Raw genomic sequence first — 17,503 nt, forward strand, 5'->3', positions numbered from 1 at the left:
TTCTGCTGCTATCTTTAAGGCATCTGAAAAAGTCTGATGTGCCATGGCTTAAGCCAATGCAGCTGTCAGAACAACTCTTTAGAAGAGTAATGCATTTGGCCTTATTTCTGTGCCAGCTGCGTCTTGATTTGCAATCTTTCCTTCTGTTTTTCAGGACCTGTTGGCTGTTGGTTATGGCCAGTTTGGCTTCAGAGAGCAGAAGAGAGGACTGGCCTGCTGCTGGTCACTAAAGAATCCAATGGTAAGACCACAAGCAAGAGGAAAATTTTTTTATTTGCTTTATTAAAAGTTGACATCATTCCTGTAACTAGGAGGTTACCAATGGAGACTTCCCTGTATGGATTTTCTGTGGGTCGAATCCCTAATAATCGCAGCACATTTATTATTTTTTGAAAAGTATATTGTTTATTTCTGCTAATCTGTGCTAATTGTGGGAAGTCAAATGAAGCCATCGAAAGTCCTGTTTCTTTTGCGCTTGGGTTGCTCTGGGTGTCTTGTTTTCTAGTCTTCCCACCCTGACTCACTTATCCTTTTGGTGTGGCTGCTTAGCAATGAAGTAGATCAGATGATTTTAGGTTTACTGAATTTGTCAAAAAACTGTCCTGGGAGGGGCAGCTAGGTGGCGCAGTGGATAGAGCTCTGGCCTTGGAGTCAGGAGGACCTGAGTTCAAATGTGGCCTCAAACACTTGACGCCTACTAGCTGTGTGATCCTGGGCAAGTCACTTAACCCCGATTACCTCACCAAAAAGCAAAAAAAAAAAAAAAAGCATCCTGGGATTTGGAAGGGAAGAACCGCAATTCCTTCCCACTGAGCCCTGGCCAATGCATCATTTGATCAGGATTTTTAGCTGTGTGACAAACCATTTATCCCTCTGTTTCCTCATCTGCAAGGAGGGGATAGCAATGACACCTCCGTACCAGGGTTATTGTGAAGATATATGATGTAAGAGAAGTCAGGAATTTTGGGAACCTAATAGTGCTGTGAGGCATGTAAGGCCGTAACACAAGAGGTAGTTAGGTGGCCCCATAGAGCACAGAGTGCTAGGGCTATAGTCAGGAGGACCTGAGTTCAAATCCAGCCTCAGACTGTTACTATCTGTGTGACCCTGGGCAAGGAGATTGGCTTCCTGGTTTTCTCACCTGTAAAATGAGGGAGCTGCATGCAGTGGCTTCTAAGGTCTCTTCTGCCACTAAATCTAGGATCCTGTCACACTCTGGGCAAGTCAGTCAACCTCCATCTGCCTCAGTTTCCTCAACTACAAGTTGGGGATAATAACAGCACCTCCCTCCCAGGGTGGTTGTAAAGATCAAATGAGATAATATTTATAAAGTGCTTAGCCCAGTGCCTGGCACATAGTAGGCACTGTAGAAATGCTTACTCCCTTTTTCCCCTTGCTGTTATTATGCAATAATGATGAAATATAGTTACCAAAATATTAAAAGTTACAAAAATACTTATTTAAAAGAAAGAGTTCACAGACCTTGGGTTAAGAAAGTGTATATTACAGGATATACAAGGCAAAAGGATTCTTAAGAGATGGTGAGGCCCTCCAGGCCCTCCTGTTTAAGGATGACAGTGTTCTGATCACACGAAGCCCCACAGGATCTCTTCAGGGAGATCTACAAGCACTCCAAAGTATTGTCCTAACCATCCACACAGGAAAAACCAAATGGATGAATAATGTCTGTTTTTGATAATCACAGTTGGATGGTCAGATCTTAGCAAGTGAATACACCCGTCCATACCCTGAGGACTGGCATTTCATAGGGCCAGTGAGCTGAGTCCAAAATTAAGTAGGAAAAGATCAGGCTGCATTTCATTTGGGAAATTATGCTGCTCTTTTAAAATCTGCCATGTACTTATTTATTGCTGCATCTATTTATATAATGCATAAAAATAAAATGGTGGTATCAGTCTTTTTGACATCAAATTTCTTTTTGCCTCTTAGCAAACAGCCTCCATATAGGGAAGGAAAGTGGCATTTACTTCTTATCAGAGGAATCATAGATAGGACGTTCATATCAGTCACTCGGCAAACATTTATTCATTACCTATGTGCCAGACACTGTGCTAAACTCTGGGGATCCCTTAAAGAAAAGTAAAAGACAGTCCCTGCCCTCAAGAAGGGCACAGTCTAATGGGGAAGACCACATGCAGATAAATATTTACAAACAAGGTAGACGCAGTAAAAATTGGTGATAATCAACAAGGGAAGGCACTAGCAATAAGGGGGGCCAGTACAGGCTTCTTCTGGAAGGCAGAATTTTATCTGGATCTAGAAGAAGCCAGGGAAGCCAAAAGGTGGAGATGAGGCGGGTGATCATCACAGGTATGGAAGACAACTGAGGAAAATGCTGGTCGAGGGACAGAGTGTGTTGTTGGAGGGACGGTGAGCAGTAGGTGCTTGGAATGACTCCGGCTCTTCTTTATAAGGCAAACCTGGCCCTTTGCCAGTGTGTCCTTTCTAAATCATGCCTGTTCCTGCTTGCAGCTTTCATGCCAGTCTACCAATGGATGCAATGATTTCACTAAAACCCCGTCTTTGACATGAAGCCCCCCTTTCTTTTCTCCGTACTTTTTTACTGGCTAGCTCTCATCCCTGGAGCACACTCACTCCTCACCTCCACTTCATGGAATCCCCACTTTCCTTCAAGGTTCAACCAAAGCTTCACCTTCTGCGTGAAGTCTTTGCTGATCGCTCAGCTGCTCGGTCCCCTCACGTCTCCCCGAAGGATCTTTTATTGATTTTATCTCCATATGTACATGTTGTCTCCTCTAACATCTCAAGGGTATCATCTCTTCACTTTTGCATTTGTATCCCCAATGTTTGGCACATAGTAGGTGCTTAATAAATGCTTTTTTGACAGGTTGACTTGCAATAGGAAGGTTATCACTTTGATTTATAGGAAGTTTGTGATATCGGTAGGGGTAGTTAAGGTATAATGGGGGCAAGCACATGTCTTCGAGGACTGGCAAACTCTCGACTCTCATTTCAGAAAAGCTGGGACACAAGCTATGAGGGTGTGGCTGGGAAAGAGGGAGCTCTGTTTTGGACATGTTGAGTTTGAGATGCATATGGAACGTCTCTTTCAAAACATACCATTGATAACATGAGGAGGAAGACATTTTCAGAACTTTAGAAAAATGAGTAGAATGGTTTGACAAATTGTGGTTAATGAATGGAATGGAATGCTCTTGTGCCGTAAGACGGAGGAAATAGATGATTTCAGAGACGTGGGAAGACTTGTGTGAAGTGAGTATAACCAGAAGAGTCATTCATTCTGTAACACTGATGTTCTAAAAACAAACCATTTTGAAAACTTGTATAAATTGATGAAAAATAAATGAGCAGAATCAGAAGAACAGATTATATAATAACAACACGCTGAAAGAATAGCTTTGAAAGTTGTGAGAACTCTGATCACTATAATGACCTTCATGATTCTAGAGGGTCATTGATGACGCATGCTATCTGCCTACTAACAGAGAGGTCATGGATTCAGGGTGCAGAAGGAGTCATTTCATTTGTTTTTTGTTTTTTTTTAACATGGTCTATGAAGGGATTTGTTTTGCCTAACTATTTGTACTTGTTACAAGGAATTGCCCTTTCTGTCTATCTGTCTGTATTTCTTTTCCTTCCTCTTTCTTTGTCTCTTTATCTCTTCTTTTCTTTGCTTTCTTTCTCCCTTTCTTCTTCCCTTCACCTTCCTTCCTCCTTCTTTTTCCTCTCCCTTCTTTCCTTCTTTCTTTCTCTTCCTTCCTTTCTTCTTTCTTCTTTCTTTTTTCTCTTTCTTTCTTTCTTTCTCTGCCTTCTCTCTCTGTTTCTTTCTTTCTTATGGAATGGGAAGGTAGGAAGAAGAAAAATAGACTTTTGTTAATTTTTTTAAAAATGTGATTTAAAAAATTATAGCAATTGCTCACCTATTAATTTTTTTTTAATTCAGCTAGTAGTTTAGTGATAAGAGACTATAACTGTCTTAACCACAGCCTTGTTTTCTTTTGCTCAGTGGCCAGAATGTGTTTATCCGAGTCTCCATGGGGTGACGTCTGTGGATTTCTCTATAGGATCCCCGAATCTTCTGGCTGTTGGGTTTTACAATGGTACCATCGCCATCTACAATGTGCAGAACAACAATAGAGTTCCTGTCCTGGACAGTAGGTGAGATCCAGGAAGAGCTTACTCTTGTCTATACAGCAGGCGAAGTTTGCTCTACCCTCTTCCAAATGTGTGAGGCTGCACTTACGGTCCTAGTTAAAGGATGCGCTCAGGCTATGGAGGCCTTCAGACGTGTAATACACATTTTGTGTTTCACTCTGCCGAACCTTCTTAGCACCAAGCTGAAGAAATACAAGGCAGGAGGTGTCACTCACTGTTGGTATCTCGCTGAGTTAGATGGCGGGTAAGGCTGGACTGAGGATAATTCCTGCCTTGATGGACTTATTCATCTGAATGCATCTGGGAAAAAGAGTGTTGATATTGTGAAGGGGCACTGTGAAAGATCATGAATCTGTGATTAAGAAGTGAATCAGAAGGTGAGATCCCCCTAGAATCTTACTAGACAGGTCAGAAAGTCACATGAGTTCACGGAGGAGTTCACTGAGCATCAGTGGATTTTTGGAACCAACCCAGAGCCTTCACTGACCAGCCTTAGGCTGGTGGTTTTGTTAGACCAGGAGTCTGAATGCCCTTTGCCAGAGCTAGAGATCAAAGTTCTAAGTCAAGACTAAAATGTTTCGAGTCGGACCTGAGTCCCCCAACCAAGAATCCTGACATACCTGTAATTGCAAAGATTTTAATTTTTACATATAGCAGAATTCGAAGTAGAAGGAAAACCGAGTTAACAAGAAACCCTTGAATATAAGAGGAGGAGAACTGGAAGGAGTGGTTGGTTTACTGGGGGAAATTTTGCTATATTTGATTGGTTTGAATATGTTTGTTTGATTTGTTACATTTGATAAATTTGTTACATACTCTTACATTTGAGTAAGAAGCTCTATGGGTGAGACATGAAAAGTAATTTCAGGGAAGGAATCTAAGGGATGGAGTAACTTCTGAAAGAAATACAGCAAATGCCCCACCCAACCCCACAAGAAAACTCTCCAAAAGAGATCTAGAAAATCAACCAGGCTGAATTCTGATCAGAAAATTCAACAAAAAGTAGTAAGGAGTCATTTTAGCCAGGCCAGACCAGCATAGGGAGAGAGACAAAGAGGTCTGTGAGCACTGGGAATGGGGTCTGACCGGGCACAGCCCTGAGGAACGCTCCAGCACCCAGGCAGTGACTGTGTACCAGGACAAGGAGGGTTCCAGACCCAGTATAGAGAGGCTTAAATTCATGTCCAGCGCAGTAACAGGTGCCACTGGGCAACTCTGTCATCCATTACCTCATTCTGGGCCACAGGTCCAGGACAGCCTGAGGAGAGGTTCTGTGCCCAGGGGCGCACATCCAGGGTAAGGAGTAATTGCAGTCATGGGCATGGGGCTGTTACTGAGAGGAGATGGTTAAGGAGCAAGCAGTAGCAGAACGACTCAGATGACCCCAGGAAAAAAGTAGGGCGTCTCAATTCCATCTTCTAGCCCAGTCAGAAGCATGCAGAGGATTAACCAGGCAGCAATCCCAGACCAGAGAAGCCTGTACTTCTGTTACTTGAGTGGCTGAGTCCTGTAGAAGTCCAGTGTTAGGCAGACCCCGAGCCAGGTCAAGAGCGTACAGAACAGAGGGGGCAGTGATCAGACTTTGCCCAGAAGCAGGCCGCTCTGGGAGCACTGAAAGCCCAGCATGAACTGTCCCTGAGAGCCTGGAATACTGCAACACCCACTTCCCCAAGAAAGCACCAAAGCACTCGCCCAGGGAAGATCTGTGCAGCATCCACCATTTATATCAAGTCCGAAGTCAGGAAACAGGCCGGAAGAAGGAGAAAACAAAAACAAAAAATCGAATCCCCCCATAAAGAGTGGTCATGGTGACAGGGAAGCTCAGGACCCAGAAGAAGAGAATGACTTCAAAGAAAAGCAAGGCATCACTGGAAATTCAACTGTAGTTCCTAGAAGAGATGGAGCAAGAATTTGTTAAAAGTTTTAAGATGTGTTTTTGGTTTTTCTTTTCTTTTTATGGAATGAGAGCACTAGAGGAAAAACTGGAAAAGAAAGCTGTAGAAGAAAGGATTGGAAAGGGGATTAACCGTCTGGCACAGGAGGTACAAAGCCTTGCTCAGGCAGCAAACTTCCTGAAATTGTGATGGGCCAAATAGAAGACAACAAGAAATATTAAGATAAAATCAAAAAACTGGAAAAAAATAAGGTATCTCATAGCAAAAGCAAACAACCCGGTAAACAGAAAAGAAAAAAGAATTACAACCAAAATAAAGAGCCTAGAAATCTTACAAGAAAACTGCCTAGATCTTTGAGAAACAGAGGCAAAGTAGAACTTGAAATAATCCACCAGTCACCTTGCAAAAGAAACCCCCAGACTAAAACTCCCAAGGACATTGTAGCCAAAGTCCAGAGCTTCCAGGTCAAACACTGCCAGCAACCAGGAAAAGAAAAAAAAGAATTCAGATACCAAGGAGTCACAATTAGGATTACATAGGATCTAGCCGCCACCCCTATAAAGAAGCAGAGACCTTGGAATACAGTAATCTAGAAGGCAAAGGATATAGATTTATAGTCAAGAATAATCACTTACTCAGTAAAATTGAATAAAAACCTACAGGGAGAAAATGGACGTTTAATGAAAGAGAGGACTTCCAAACATACCAAATGAAAAGATTAGAGCTTCAGAGAAATGTTGAAGTTGCAATATAGGAGCTAAGAAAAAAAAATAAAAAGTAAACTATGTCGTAAGGGACTAAACAAGGATAAATTGTGTATATTCGAATATGGGAAAATGCTACCTGTGTCCCCTTTGAGCTGTCATCATCAGGAGTCATAGAGAGAATCTCATTAGAATGAAAGTCTGCAAGAGGCTCTGTCATGTGTTGATGATTTTAAAACAAGAATAGAAAAGGAGGTGAAGAAGAACACTTAGATGAAAGAAAAGGAAGATGAGGGGAAATCATCTCACACTATTGGGGTGCATAAGTAGAAATCGATACAAACAAGGAGAAAGGTGTGGAGGAATGGGTGACACTTGAATCTCACTCTCACCTAAACTGGTTAAAAGAAGGAAGAATATATACACATAGATGGGTACAGAAATATATTTCACTCTACAGGAAAATAGGAGGGAAAGGGGACAGGGTCAGTTAAAAAGGAGGGATTAAATAAAACAAACCTAACCAAAATAAACTCTACAGACAAACTGTTCAAAAATACTTACAGATCTTCCTGAGGTAGCAAAGAATTGGAATCGGAGGGGGTGCCCATCAATTGGGAAATGGCTGAATAAGTTATGCTATTTAAATGTGATAGAATACTTTTGTGCTATAAGAATTGATAGGAATGGTTTCAGAGAAGCTTGGGAAGACTTCCGTAAACTGATGCAAAGTGAGGTGAACAGAATCAGAATGAGTATATATGTACGTAGGTATGTATGCATGTGTGTATGTGTATGTGTGTATATGTATATATGTATGTAACACATATTTGTCATATTGTCATATTATAATTCTGTAATATTTGTAATGTTGTAATATGTTAATATTGTAAAGATAACATGCATATTAAACATAGATACATATATACATGTATGTGTGTATTTTTGGACATGGCCAATGTGGAAATGTGTTTTGCTTCACTATGCAGGTTTGTAATAGGCTTTATTTTTCTTTGGTTCTTGATTTGTGTGGCAGGGAGGTGGAAGTAGAGAAGAAAGATTTTTGCTGATTGAAAAAAATAAAATGTAATTTAAAAAAAGACACCATGTTCACTCACTAGAATGGAAAAATATTTATTAAAAAAAGACAAAATTGGGGCAGCTAGGTGGTGCAGTGGATAGAGCATTGGCCCTGGAGTCAGGAGGATCTGAGTTCAAATCTGGCCTCAGACCAAACACTTGACACTTACTAGCTGTGTGACCCTGGGCAAGTCACTTAACCCCAATTGCCTTAAAAAAAAAAGATGAAAAAAATCCACTGTTAGTGGATGGAAACAATCATGCTAATACATTGTTAATAGCATGACAGACTGACATAAACTTTTCTGAGAATCATATGTGCTATTCAGTAAGAGTAATAAAACCAATCATACATTTTGAATCGGCAATTCTGTTGTGAGGACTTTTCTACTAACATGTGAAGACCAAAAGCCCCCATCTGAACACAGATATTTCTAGCCATTCTATTCGCAAGAATAAAACACTGGAAACAAGGTCTGTGTTTCACCCTTGGAGGATGGCAGACTCGATCATGGCGTGGTAAGGCAGAGGGAAACATCAGTAGCACCAGATTGAAAAAGAAAAAAAAGAAGAGAAGAAAACAGGACCACATTTGAGACAATCTCTGACCTGTCTGGAAAGTGACAGAAAGCATCTTCTTTTCTTATTTGTTGACTCTTTGATTTTACCTTTTGATTTTAGAGCCTGAGGCAGGGGTGAGGTAGGATTTTATCCCTTGTTTTGCACACTTGTCTGATTGTTTTTGTGGAAAGTTATTAAGTTTATTTTAAACATGTAATGGTAACTAATCGAATTTCACTTTCCGGAAAGCTCTTCAGCGATGCCTCATCACTATCTGGAGGTGATTTAGCCTTTATTAAGCATCAGGCTCTAGTCCTTGGGTTATGATCTTTAATAAAAGTGCGAGAAATGGGCTGGTCATTCAGTACTAAGCCTCAACTTCCTCCTCTTTAGAAGGCAAGACGTTCATGCACCCCTTCTGGGAAAGAAGTGCTTGTAAGGTCACCGGGAAAGTTCCGGCCTAGGTCTTAAGATGCAGAGCTCTTCCAGGGCTTTAACCCGATCCACCACATATCTAAGAAGTTCACTGGACCCTCCATGGTTCTGGACCCTGCATGGCACATGAGACTTACTGAATGAAGAACAGGTTTTTGTCCTGCTGGTAATGAATGGGCGGTGACTTCTCACTTAGATCCCATGATTAAAGGTATTGCTTAATACTGTAATGCCATGATAAGTAGGGATTACCATGCCTGTGGAAGAGGACCAATGACATCAGGAAGGAGATGCCATGACTTCCAAGTGAATTGGATTTAAGCAAGGCAGGACTGTGCAAAGTCACCAGCCTCACTCTCTCCTCCGGAGCCATCTGGGTCCAGTGGCAAGATATGAATCAGGACGACTGGAGATGGCCCCAGATGCAATGGGAGACATTGGCCTTTTTAAGCTAAGATCTTTGAATAACCCATGAAGACCTACTGAGGAAGGATTGCAATCTGCCTTGGTAGAAGGAGACCTCTTACCCCATTGTCCCTGATAAAATCATGACTCCCTGAATTACGTCCATATCCCAAGTAGAAGCTAAAGAAAGTAGAGAAATATGATCTGGGATGGATGTTACAAAGTAATCACTATTCCTAATCTTCATAATATTTTTCTGTAACGTGTCATTTTATAATTTAAGTGGGACATTATTCTCTAGACCGCTGCACTAACCACATGCCCTCTGGCAACGTATTACTGCTATAGACATCTTACGTTTGCTCTACTCTTTTCTTTTAGTGAATTTCATCAGAAGCACATTGGACCAATTTGGCAAGTCCAATGGGTAGAGCAGGACCGAGGAGCGGCAGGTGAAGAAAAAAGGGAAATACTCGTTACTGTTGGGGCTGATGGAAGAATCTCCAAGTGGGTTATACAGAAAGGACTGATTTGTCATGGTAAAAGGAATTTTATAGTTTTTACATAGACTATTATCAAAATTACTAGTCTGTAAACTGAGCTCAAAATGACTGCAATTGGCACTAAGGTCTCTTTTATAAAGCACCCAGATGTGGTTCACTGAAACTTATTATTGTCATTTCAACTTAGCTGCTTGTTAAAAATGAGAATTGTATGTTAGTGTGTCCTAAGCATAGGCAGGATATTTCAGTCCTTGACATAGTAACTGCCATTTTTTGTTTTTTTTTTACATTTTTATTGATGGATTGTAACACATTATAAACATAAACACACAAACCACCAAGCATACTTCCTGGAAACTAAGCGAAGCAACTACGCAGAACAGTGTTTATGACTTTCAGCATGTGGAACTGGGCACTTTTTGGTAACTTATTGGTTGATTGATCGAAAGGAGCAGGAGAAGTGTGTGTCTGTGTGAACAGAGTATTCCCAGAATTGTTACAGGCCCCGGAAGGGACTTCAGACAATCTGGGCCAACCCGTGCACAAAACGGATCTTCACCGTGACATGTCCGACGAGTCAGTCATTTATCCTCTGCTTGATGCTCTCCAAAGAGGGGAAGGCGCACCACCTCCAGAGACAGCCCATTCAACAACTCAGATTGTTGGGTCTAAAAAAAAACTCCTATGAAATGTCCACTCTGCTCCTGATTCCGCTCTCTAGGGACATCATCCCTTTGCCCCATGTCAGCCCTTCAAATACTTGTATGGTTCTCATGTCTTGCTTGAGTCTTTTCTCTAAGCTTCACATACCCAGTTTCTTCAACAGATCCTCTTATGTCATGGACCCTTCATGTCATGTCGAGACCCTTCACCATTCTGGTTACCACCTCTGAACGTTCTCCAGTTTATCATTAAGCCATATTGTCCATAACCGAACACAGTAGTCCAGATGAGGTCTGACAAGGGCAGAGTGAAGTGGAACTATGTTCCTCTGAATTCAACCCAAGATCATGCTAGCATTTGTCCATCATCTTTAATCTGAATTTTGTCGCTAATTTTCATTTTGTTGTTAATCTTCATTTATATAGTCATGAGCATGTGTATTGTTCTTTTGCATCTGCTTTCTTCATTTTATGTTTTTTTTTTAAATAAAGATTTGATGAAACTGAAGAGAACATCAATGGACAAGCAGAAAAAGGAAAATGAGAGAGAGAAGAAAAGCGAAGCTTTGATATCTCGGCAGGCTCCTGGAATGTGTTTTGCTTTTCACCCCAGGGTAGGATTCCTCAAGCTGTTTTTATAGAAGTTGGCAGTTAAATATGAAATTATTTGAAGAATGAATCTGTTTGTCAATAACTATTTGGCTTCATAATTAACAAAGTAATTTACCAGACTCAGGTGGATGGAGTACCCAAGGACCCAGGTATGCTCCTCCTCTTCCCTTTCTGTTTGTAGTGGGGAAGGTATGTTTGTGCTTGAGTAGTAAAGGAAAGGTTCCATAATCTCCTTCCTTGCCTCTCTTGTGCTAGTGTCTGCAGCCCCTAACAGTGCTACCATGCTTAGTACCAACGAAATGATACCGTAGTAATTTGCTAGACTTTAGTCAAAGTTGAAGACTACAAAAATCAGGATAACTTCCTGAATTCATGGTGAGTATAGGCCAGAGATGACTCAAGGGAGTAGAATATGAATGCAACTGCCCCTGCCCCTCTTTCATTCTCTCTCTCTCTCTCTCTCTCTCTCTCTCTCTCTCTCTCTGAAGATGGGCCCAATGAAGATGGACCTCATCTCCCCAACTCATCTTCAGTAATCATGGCTCTCCCACCTTGAGCAAGTTAATTCATCTTCTTGGTTTGCTTATTTGTAAAATTAGGAAGTTGGGCTAGATGATCTTGAGGTCCTTCCAACCCTTGACCTGTAACCCTTGTAATGATCCCATTCTCCTAGTCTTAGAAAGATGCCCGGAGCACCAAGAGGTTTAAGTGACTTGTCAAGGGTCACACAATCAGTATATTGTAGAGGGTAAGTCTAATGGAGCCAAGTTATCAGAGGACCAGCATTGGTCACAGCAACTTAAGAAACTGTTTTCCAAAGTGTGGAGGAGTTACCTGCTCTGATGAAATCATAGATTTTCTGAAGTGCTGAAACAGTATTTTCGGAATCAGGGAAAACTCAGTTTCTATGAATGAACATGGAATGTAGAAGATCTTCAATGTATGCTTTTCCTAAGAAGGGAACATTCTCATTGGAAAATCAGCAATCTAAGTTGCATGTATTTTGTGTTTTAACTTTTTAATTCAATTAAGCATGATCTTATGGTACGTTACGTTTGGGGATTTCAAAATGTGTGTGTATAATTGGAATTATTAAGAAAAATCAAGGTAGTGTCAGTAATACCCACCCATTGTGGATGGACCACTTCTCACTTTTATTTGTATCCAGGCTTGTTCACCAAGAACAAATATTTACACTCCATAGATGTCTGTCTATTTAATGATAGGCTGCTATATTAAAACTTTACTGCTCTCCTCTGGGAAGTCACACTTGAGTGCGTTGTGCTGTATCCATCAATAGCTTGGAAACCAAGAGTTGATTTAATAGGGATATCAGTATTACCTAGGGAAGGCTGGGCCCCCTTAATTTTTCTCTGCCACTAAGTCAGACCTGATGTGGATTAGAAGAAATGTGCATACTTCCTCCCTTTTTGCTCTGGCCTTAGAGATCTATAATCAAGTTTAATACTCCCCACACCCTATCTTGAATCCAAACCTTTCACTTTTTTAAACTATGGTTTCTAGCTTCCACATGAACACTTTTTGTAATGGGTCGCATGCAGGTGGAGCCATAGAAGCCGCCATGTCTTTTAACCAGTTAATGCCTCTGTTAGGGATGGAGCACCAGGAAATCATTCAGAAGAAACAGAAAATGAACACTTCTCACCAAGATGCTTATAATTGTGCTATCGACGTGAGCAAAGAACTCTAAACAAACGATGTATACTGTGATTAGGAATGGCTAGAGGGAATGCAGGCTATCAAGTTCAATAATATATTGCCTTATGTCATGATAAATATGAAGACTTCCTAGGAATGTAGAAAAATGTTTAGGATATGATATATATGGAAAAATGACCCTCAAAGTACCATGGTCACAATGGCTCCACCTGTGTGAAAAACCAAACCCACTGAATGTGTAATCACAAGTATGAGAAGAGACTAGAGGGTTAGGTACTGATGAGTGGTCATTGATGTCAATATGGATAAGTGCTTTTTCTTTTAATGATAAAGTTGATTGAATAGAAAATGTTTTCAACAGTATTTTTAGTTTCTTCTATTAAATTTCTACTCTGAAGCCTCATCACGATATAAAGATGACCCCGGATTATCGAAAAATATTTTTTAATATTTAATATTTATTTTCTTTCCCTCCCACTTATTCCTGCCCCCTCCCTCCACTGAAAAAGAAAAACAACAACTCTTTTAACAAATATGCATAGTCAAGCAAAACAAAACACGACTCTGGGTCCTTGAAGGTTAGGTTAGAGAAAAACAAGGTCCCCCTGATCCACAAAGTCTTTGAGGCCTGTCTCTTGTCAAAGGACGAAATTGAAGGTAAGCTTCTTGAGGGACAAGATGTTTCCTGTCGTTGTATTACCAGTGCCTCACACTGGTGAGGTGTTGAGAAATATTTGTTGAATTGAATTTTGCTAAGGCCTTGCCAAGTTCAGAGAGATTCAATGACATTAGGATTAAAGGTTGATGAATTTGAAGGCCGTATGTAGCAATTTTCAAAAACCAGCTCCAGTTAGACAGGGGTTAGGGCCAACCTCCGTTGATCAAGAAAGTAGCTACCCTCATAACTCCTTGAAGAACTAATGAATTGGGTGACCCTGGGCAAGTCACTTAACCCCAATTGCCTCACCAAAAAGCAAAAAAAAAAAATTGATGAATTGGAAATCTCTAGTAGATTTTATTACGCAGCCTACTTGGTCTAGCCTTCTTTTAGCTTGGGTTGTAATGGTCAGGGGTCAAGGATAACGTGCCACTGGTAGATCTGTCTTACTCTCTCATTGTAGGACACAAATATCTATCTGGCCGGTACAGAAGAAGGTCACATTCATAAATGCTCTTGTTCGTATAATGAACAGTACCTGGATACCTACAAAGGTCACAAGGTGAGTTAAATTATATCAGTGTAAAAATGGTAGAGATGTCTAATTAACTATCTGAAAGGAGGCCTTCTTATTTGGAGCCTGTCCCACTAACATAATCATATACCTCCTTAATCCTGAAAGAAAATTTCTTTCTTTGGGGGATGGCTTTAGGGCCTGGGCCATGGCCAACTCCTGGCTAGCCTCTCTTTGAGCTCCTGGGTCTCACTGGTTGCTTTTTCTCCCCAGTACATTAGATGTTCTGTGATCTCCTGATCACAGCATGCCCACCAACAGTGCAGATCTTGATTCTTCTTGGAAGCCATTTGGAGACCTCGTGCCCCTGGAAATCTGCCCCAGGTGCTCACCCAGCACACTGCGGGCCCTTCTTTAGCAACCTTGGCATTGCACGGTGGCCAGCGGAGCATGCAGACTGCTTGCCGCCTGGATGACCCTTCTTCTTTCCTGGTCACCCATTCCTCTGATGACATCCTTTATTCCACATCTCTTGTGTCATTCCTTGTTGGTGATGAGGTCCGGTTTGCTCATGCCCACCATGCTCCTCGCCATCGCCCTATAGTCACATCCTTTCTAGGTAGACACTCGATACCTCACTTTGACTGTGAATGACTGCTTATGTCAGTATGGTGAACTGGAAACAGAAGGGTTGTGTCTAGCTTACAGAGAAGTGGCTCAGTGGATAGAGAGCTGGCCACAGAGTCAGGAAGACCTGAGTGCAAATCTAGCCTCACACACTTACTAGCTGTGACTGTGGTCCAGTCACTTAATCTCTGCCTCAGTTCCTTTTTCTATAAAAATTGGGATACTGATAACCCCTCTGATCATAGGAGAGTTGTGACCCTGGAGTATACCAGTGGCACAGAGAGTGTTGGCTTGGGAAAGTAGGGGCAGGACACTTAAAAAAGAGTACAATTACAAACCTAAGAGAGATGGTTGACAATCCATGTATCTCATTCTTCTGCTTAGGTAGATGCTCCCAGCTCATCCTCATGTGCTGGGTGGGCTGTGTGCCTCTTACCAAGCTTGACAAGATACTTTTCCCCTAGGCACCCTCTGGTTGGCTCAGAGTACCCTTTGGCTCTGCTCCTTTTTGGGTTGTGGTCAGTTTTCACATAAATCTAGAAGGTATGTCTGCATCCCCTCAGTGGAATCTCAGGCTTATATGGCCCCATCCCATAGCTACTACCAACTGTCCCTTAAAAGTCTCTTCTGAGAGCATATGCTCGAATGGCTGTGGTAAAAACAAAGCAGATTAGGTTGACATCGATATGTCTAGCATGTCCATCCCCACAACAACCCCTCAAGCATTAGGCAGGGCAAAAGCCAGGAAGCTCAGTTCTGCGTCTCTCCCAGCAGGATGCCAACCGGGGCTGGGGCAGATCGCAGCACTGGGGGCTCTCCCCATGGTGGCTCTGCCCTGCTTAGGACTCTTGTATTTTTCCTCTCCCCTCTCCAGATCTCCTCCTAGGGTTGCTCTCAGCTGCGTGCATTTAACTGCATCTTTCCTTCTAAGACCAGACCTAGGGATTTGTTTCCTTCAGACAGTGGTGCCTGGATATAACAGCCTTGCTTTGGTAGGGAGGACCAGAGCTCTTGGCCATCCAGAAGGCATAAGCACCACTTTTTCAGCTTTTCTCTTCAGGATCAAACTTGGTCTCTTCTGAAATCTCCCTGCCCTGCTTAGATTTCCTTATATCTCTGCATATACTTTTATCGACATCATTTTTCTTAACTTAGACCCTGTAGGGAGAGACACTATTACATGTGGATGCCAATGGCAGGTTGGTGTGCACAGAAGACTGAAGGATGCATCCTCCTCATTTCAGAAGAAAACCAGATAGAAGCTCCCCTGGGCATCTGGAACCTGAGCTGGGGACAGGAGCTCTTGGTAGAAGAACAGATGAGAACCTCCTCTAGGCAGTGGGAGGTCTCTGAGGGTGAAGAAGCGGCTGAGGTTTCTCATCTTCACTGCCACTGGCTGTTCCACTATTAGGCACCAACATGGTGGGAAGGGCTGCTATTAAGGCTCTTGTATACTTCAGCAGAATCAGCCTGCCCTTCCTTGAACATTAGAAACATTCTAAGACAGTAGGACTAACATTTGTTAAGCGCTTCCTGTGTGCCAAACATTAGAGGAAATGTAGATAAGTGTAGATAAGAAGTGGTTTTATCTCGTCCCTTAAGAAAGATAAGACACAAATGTCTAACGACAATACATCCTATTTTGTGATAGCAGTGTCATAAAGTTACAGATCTAAGTGCATTGGAAGGCCTGAGAGAAGCGATTGCTGCCCCCTGGGCAGAGGATCCTGGTAGCCTGCATGGAAGGGGTAGCATTCCAGTTGGCCATTCCAATTGGTTGAGTACAGACTCAAGGAAAAGGGTGGCCTGTAAGACATAAAAAAAACCCAGAGCTGTGAAAATGCAGGAAGTCTTGAGGGGTCAGGGCAGTGACCAGTTTGTCTGAGGAAGAGAGTGCATGAACAGGGAATAATACGACCCAAGTCTGGGAAGGCAAAGAGTGCCAGATTGGGAAGGTCCTTGAATGCCGGGCAACACTAAAGTTGGCTTGTTAGAACTGAGCCCAGCATTCCAATCCATTGAGGTCTTGTTGAATAGTCCGTGTGCCATCTGCAGACTGGATAAGCATGCTGCGTCTCCCTTCATCCAAGTGAATGACCACAGTCTTAATCCCACAGTGCAGGGCAAGTCGACTTCCCCGGGCCACTTTGCTGGAAAGCACTTGGTGAGCTGGCATGGAGGGTGAGAAGGGTGTGGGCATGAGCTTGCTACCCAGTATAAAGTCTACTGACACAGACTGATCTCTTGCTTCCCTCTTGTATGTATCTGCAGATGTTTCTTCTTTACTCCATTAAGAGTCGAGAAATGCCGTAGTTTATTTTTACTCTTTTCTTTCTAATTTTATTCCTGTGCTAGCCTTCTCACACTTTCCCCTATGATTTCCTTGCTTCTTTCCAGCCCTACACTAGGAGGTTCAGGGGTGGGGATGGAGACATGTCTAGTCTGTCCATCACCTGCCAGGCATGTGGTCAAACAGTAGGATGCTGTTCCACTGGAGGAAGGGCAGTGACCAACCATGACTTTTCTGTTTCTTCTGCAGTTCAGTCACAGGAGGATTCCTAAATATGTGTCTGGGCCTTTACTCTGCCTTTAGTCTCTCCAGACACTCCCCTCCCTGCCCCCATTCCTGGCTCTTGATGATATGGTAACCACCATCCCCAAACAATGCTCGTTTAAGAAAGGAAAGTACACTTTGACAAGGCTTTTATCTCACCATCTGAGGCTTTTTTGGTTCAGAAAACCTGCTCCCCACACCTGTTGAGTACCCATTACTCTGGTTATATGCATCAAAAAAATCACTAGTTCCTTTATGGCCAAATGTAATATTAGCAAGGAGTCCATCAAGAATAAGGGACTACCTGGAGAGCAGCTGATGGAAGGGAAGCTTGACGGGAGGAAAATAAAGGAAATTTTACCCAGGAAGCAGTGGGAAAGAGAGAGAAGCACATTGTCTGGCATAAGTACTTGATTTTCTCTCTCTCTCTCTCTCTCTCTCTCTCTCTCTCTCTC

General features: G+C 42.2%; 1 protein-coding gene across 2 annotated transcripts in view; it reads left to right on the top strand.

Annotated features, from left to right (window-relative positions):
• Positions 1 to 17,503, top strand: part of WDR78 (WD repeat domain 78) — a 59,302-nt gene that overhangs the window by 35,240 nt on the left and 6,559 nt on the right. For both annotated transcript variants that reach the window (XR_003570186.1, XM_027874098.1), the window contains exons 10-14: positions 155 to 241; positions 4,010 to 4,161; positions 9,620 to 9,777; positions 10,896 to 11,017; positions 13,817 to 13,915. Coding sequence is in view for 1 of the 2 variants with exons in the window: in XM_027874098.1 (XP_027729899.1) it covers positions 155 to 241; positions 4,010 to 4,161; positions 9,620 to 9,777; positions 10,896 to 11,017; positions 13,817 to 13,915 (618 nt within the window). In the remaining variant the exon portion in view is untranslated. The remainder of the gene's footprint in view (positions 1 to 154; positions 242 to 4,009; positions 4,162 to 9,619; positions 9,778 to 10,895; positions 11,018 to 13,816; positions 13,916 to 17,503) is intronic.

Source organism: Vombatus ursinus, unplaced genomic scaffold, assembly GCF_900497805.2.
Source record: "Vombatus ursinus unplaced genomic scaffold, bare-nosed wombat genome assembly UNPS02014804.1, whole genome shotgun sequence".
Classification (NCBI taxonomy): domain Eukaryota; kingdom Metazoa; phylum Chordata; class Mammalia; order Diprotodontia; family Vombatidae; genus Vombatus; species Vombatus ursinus.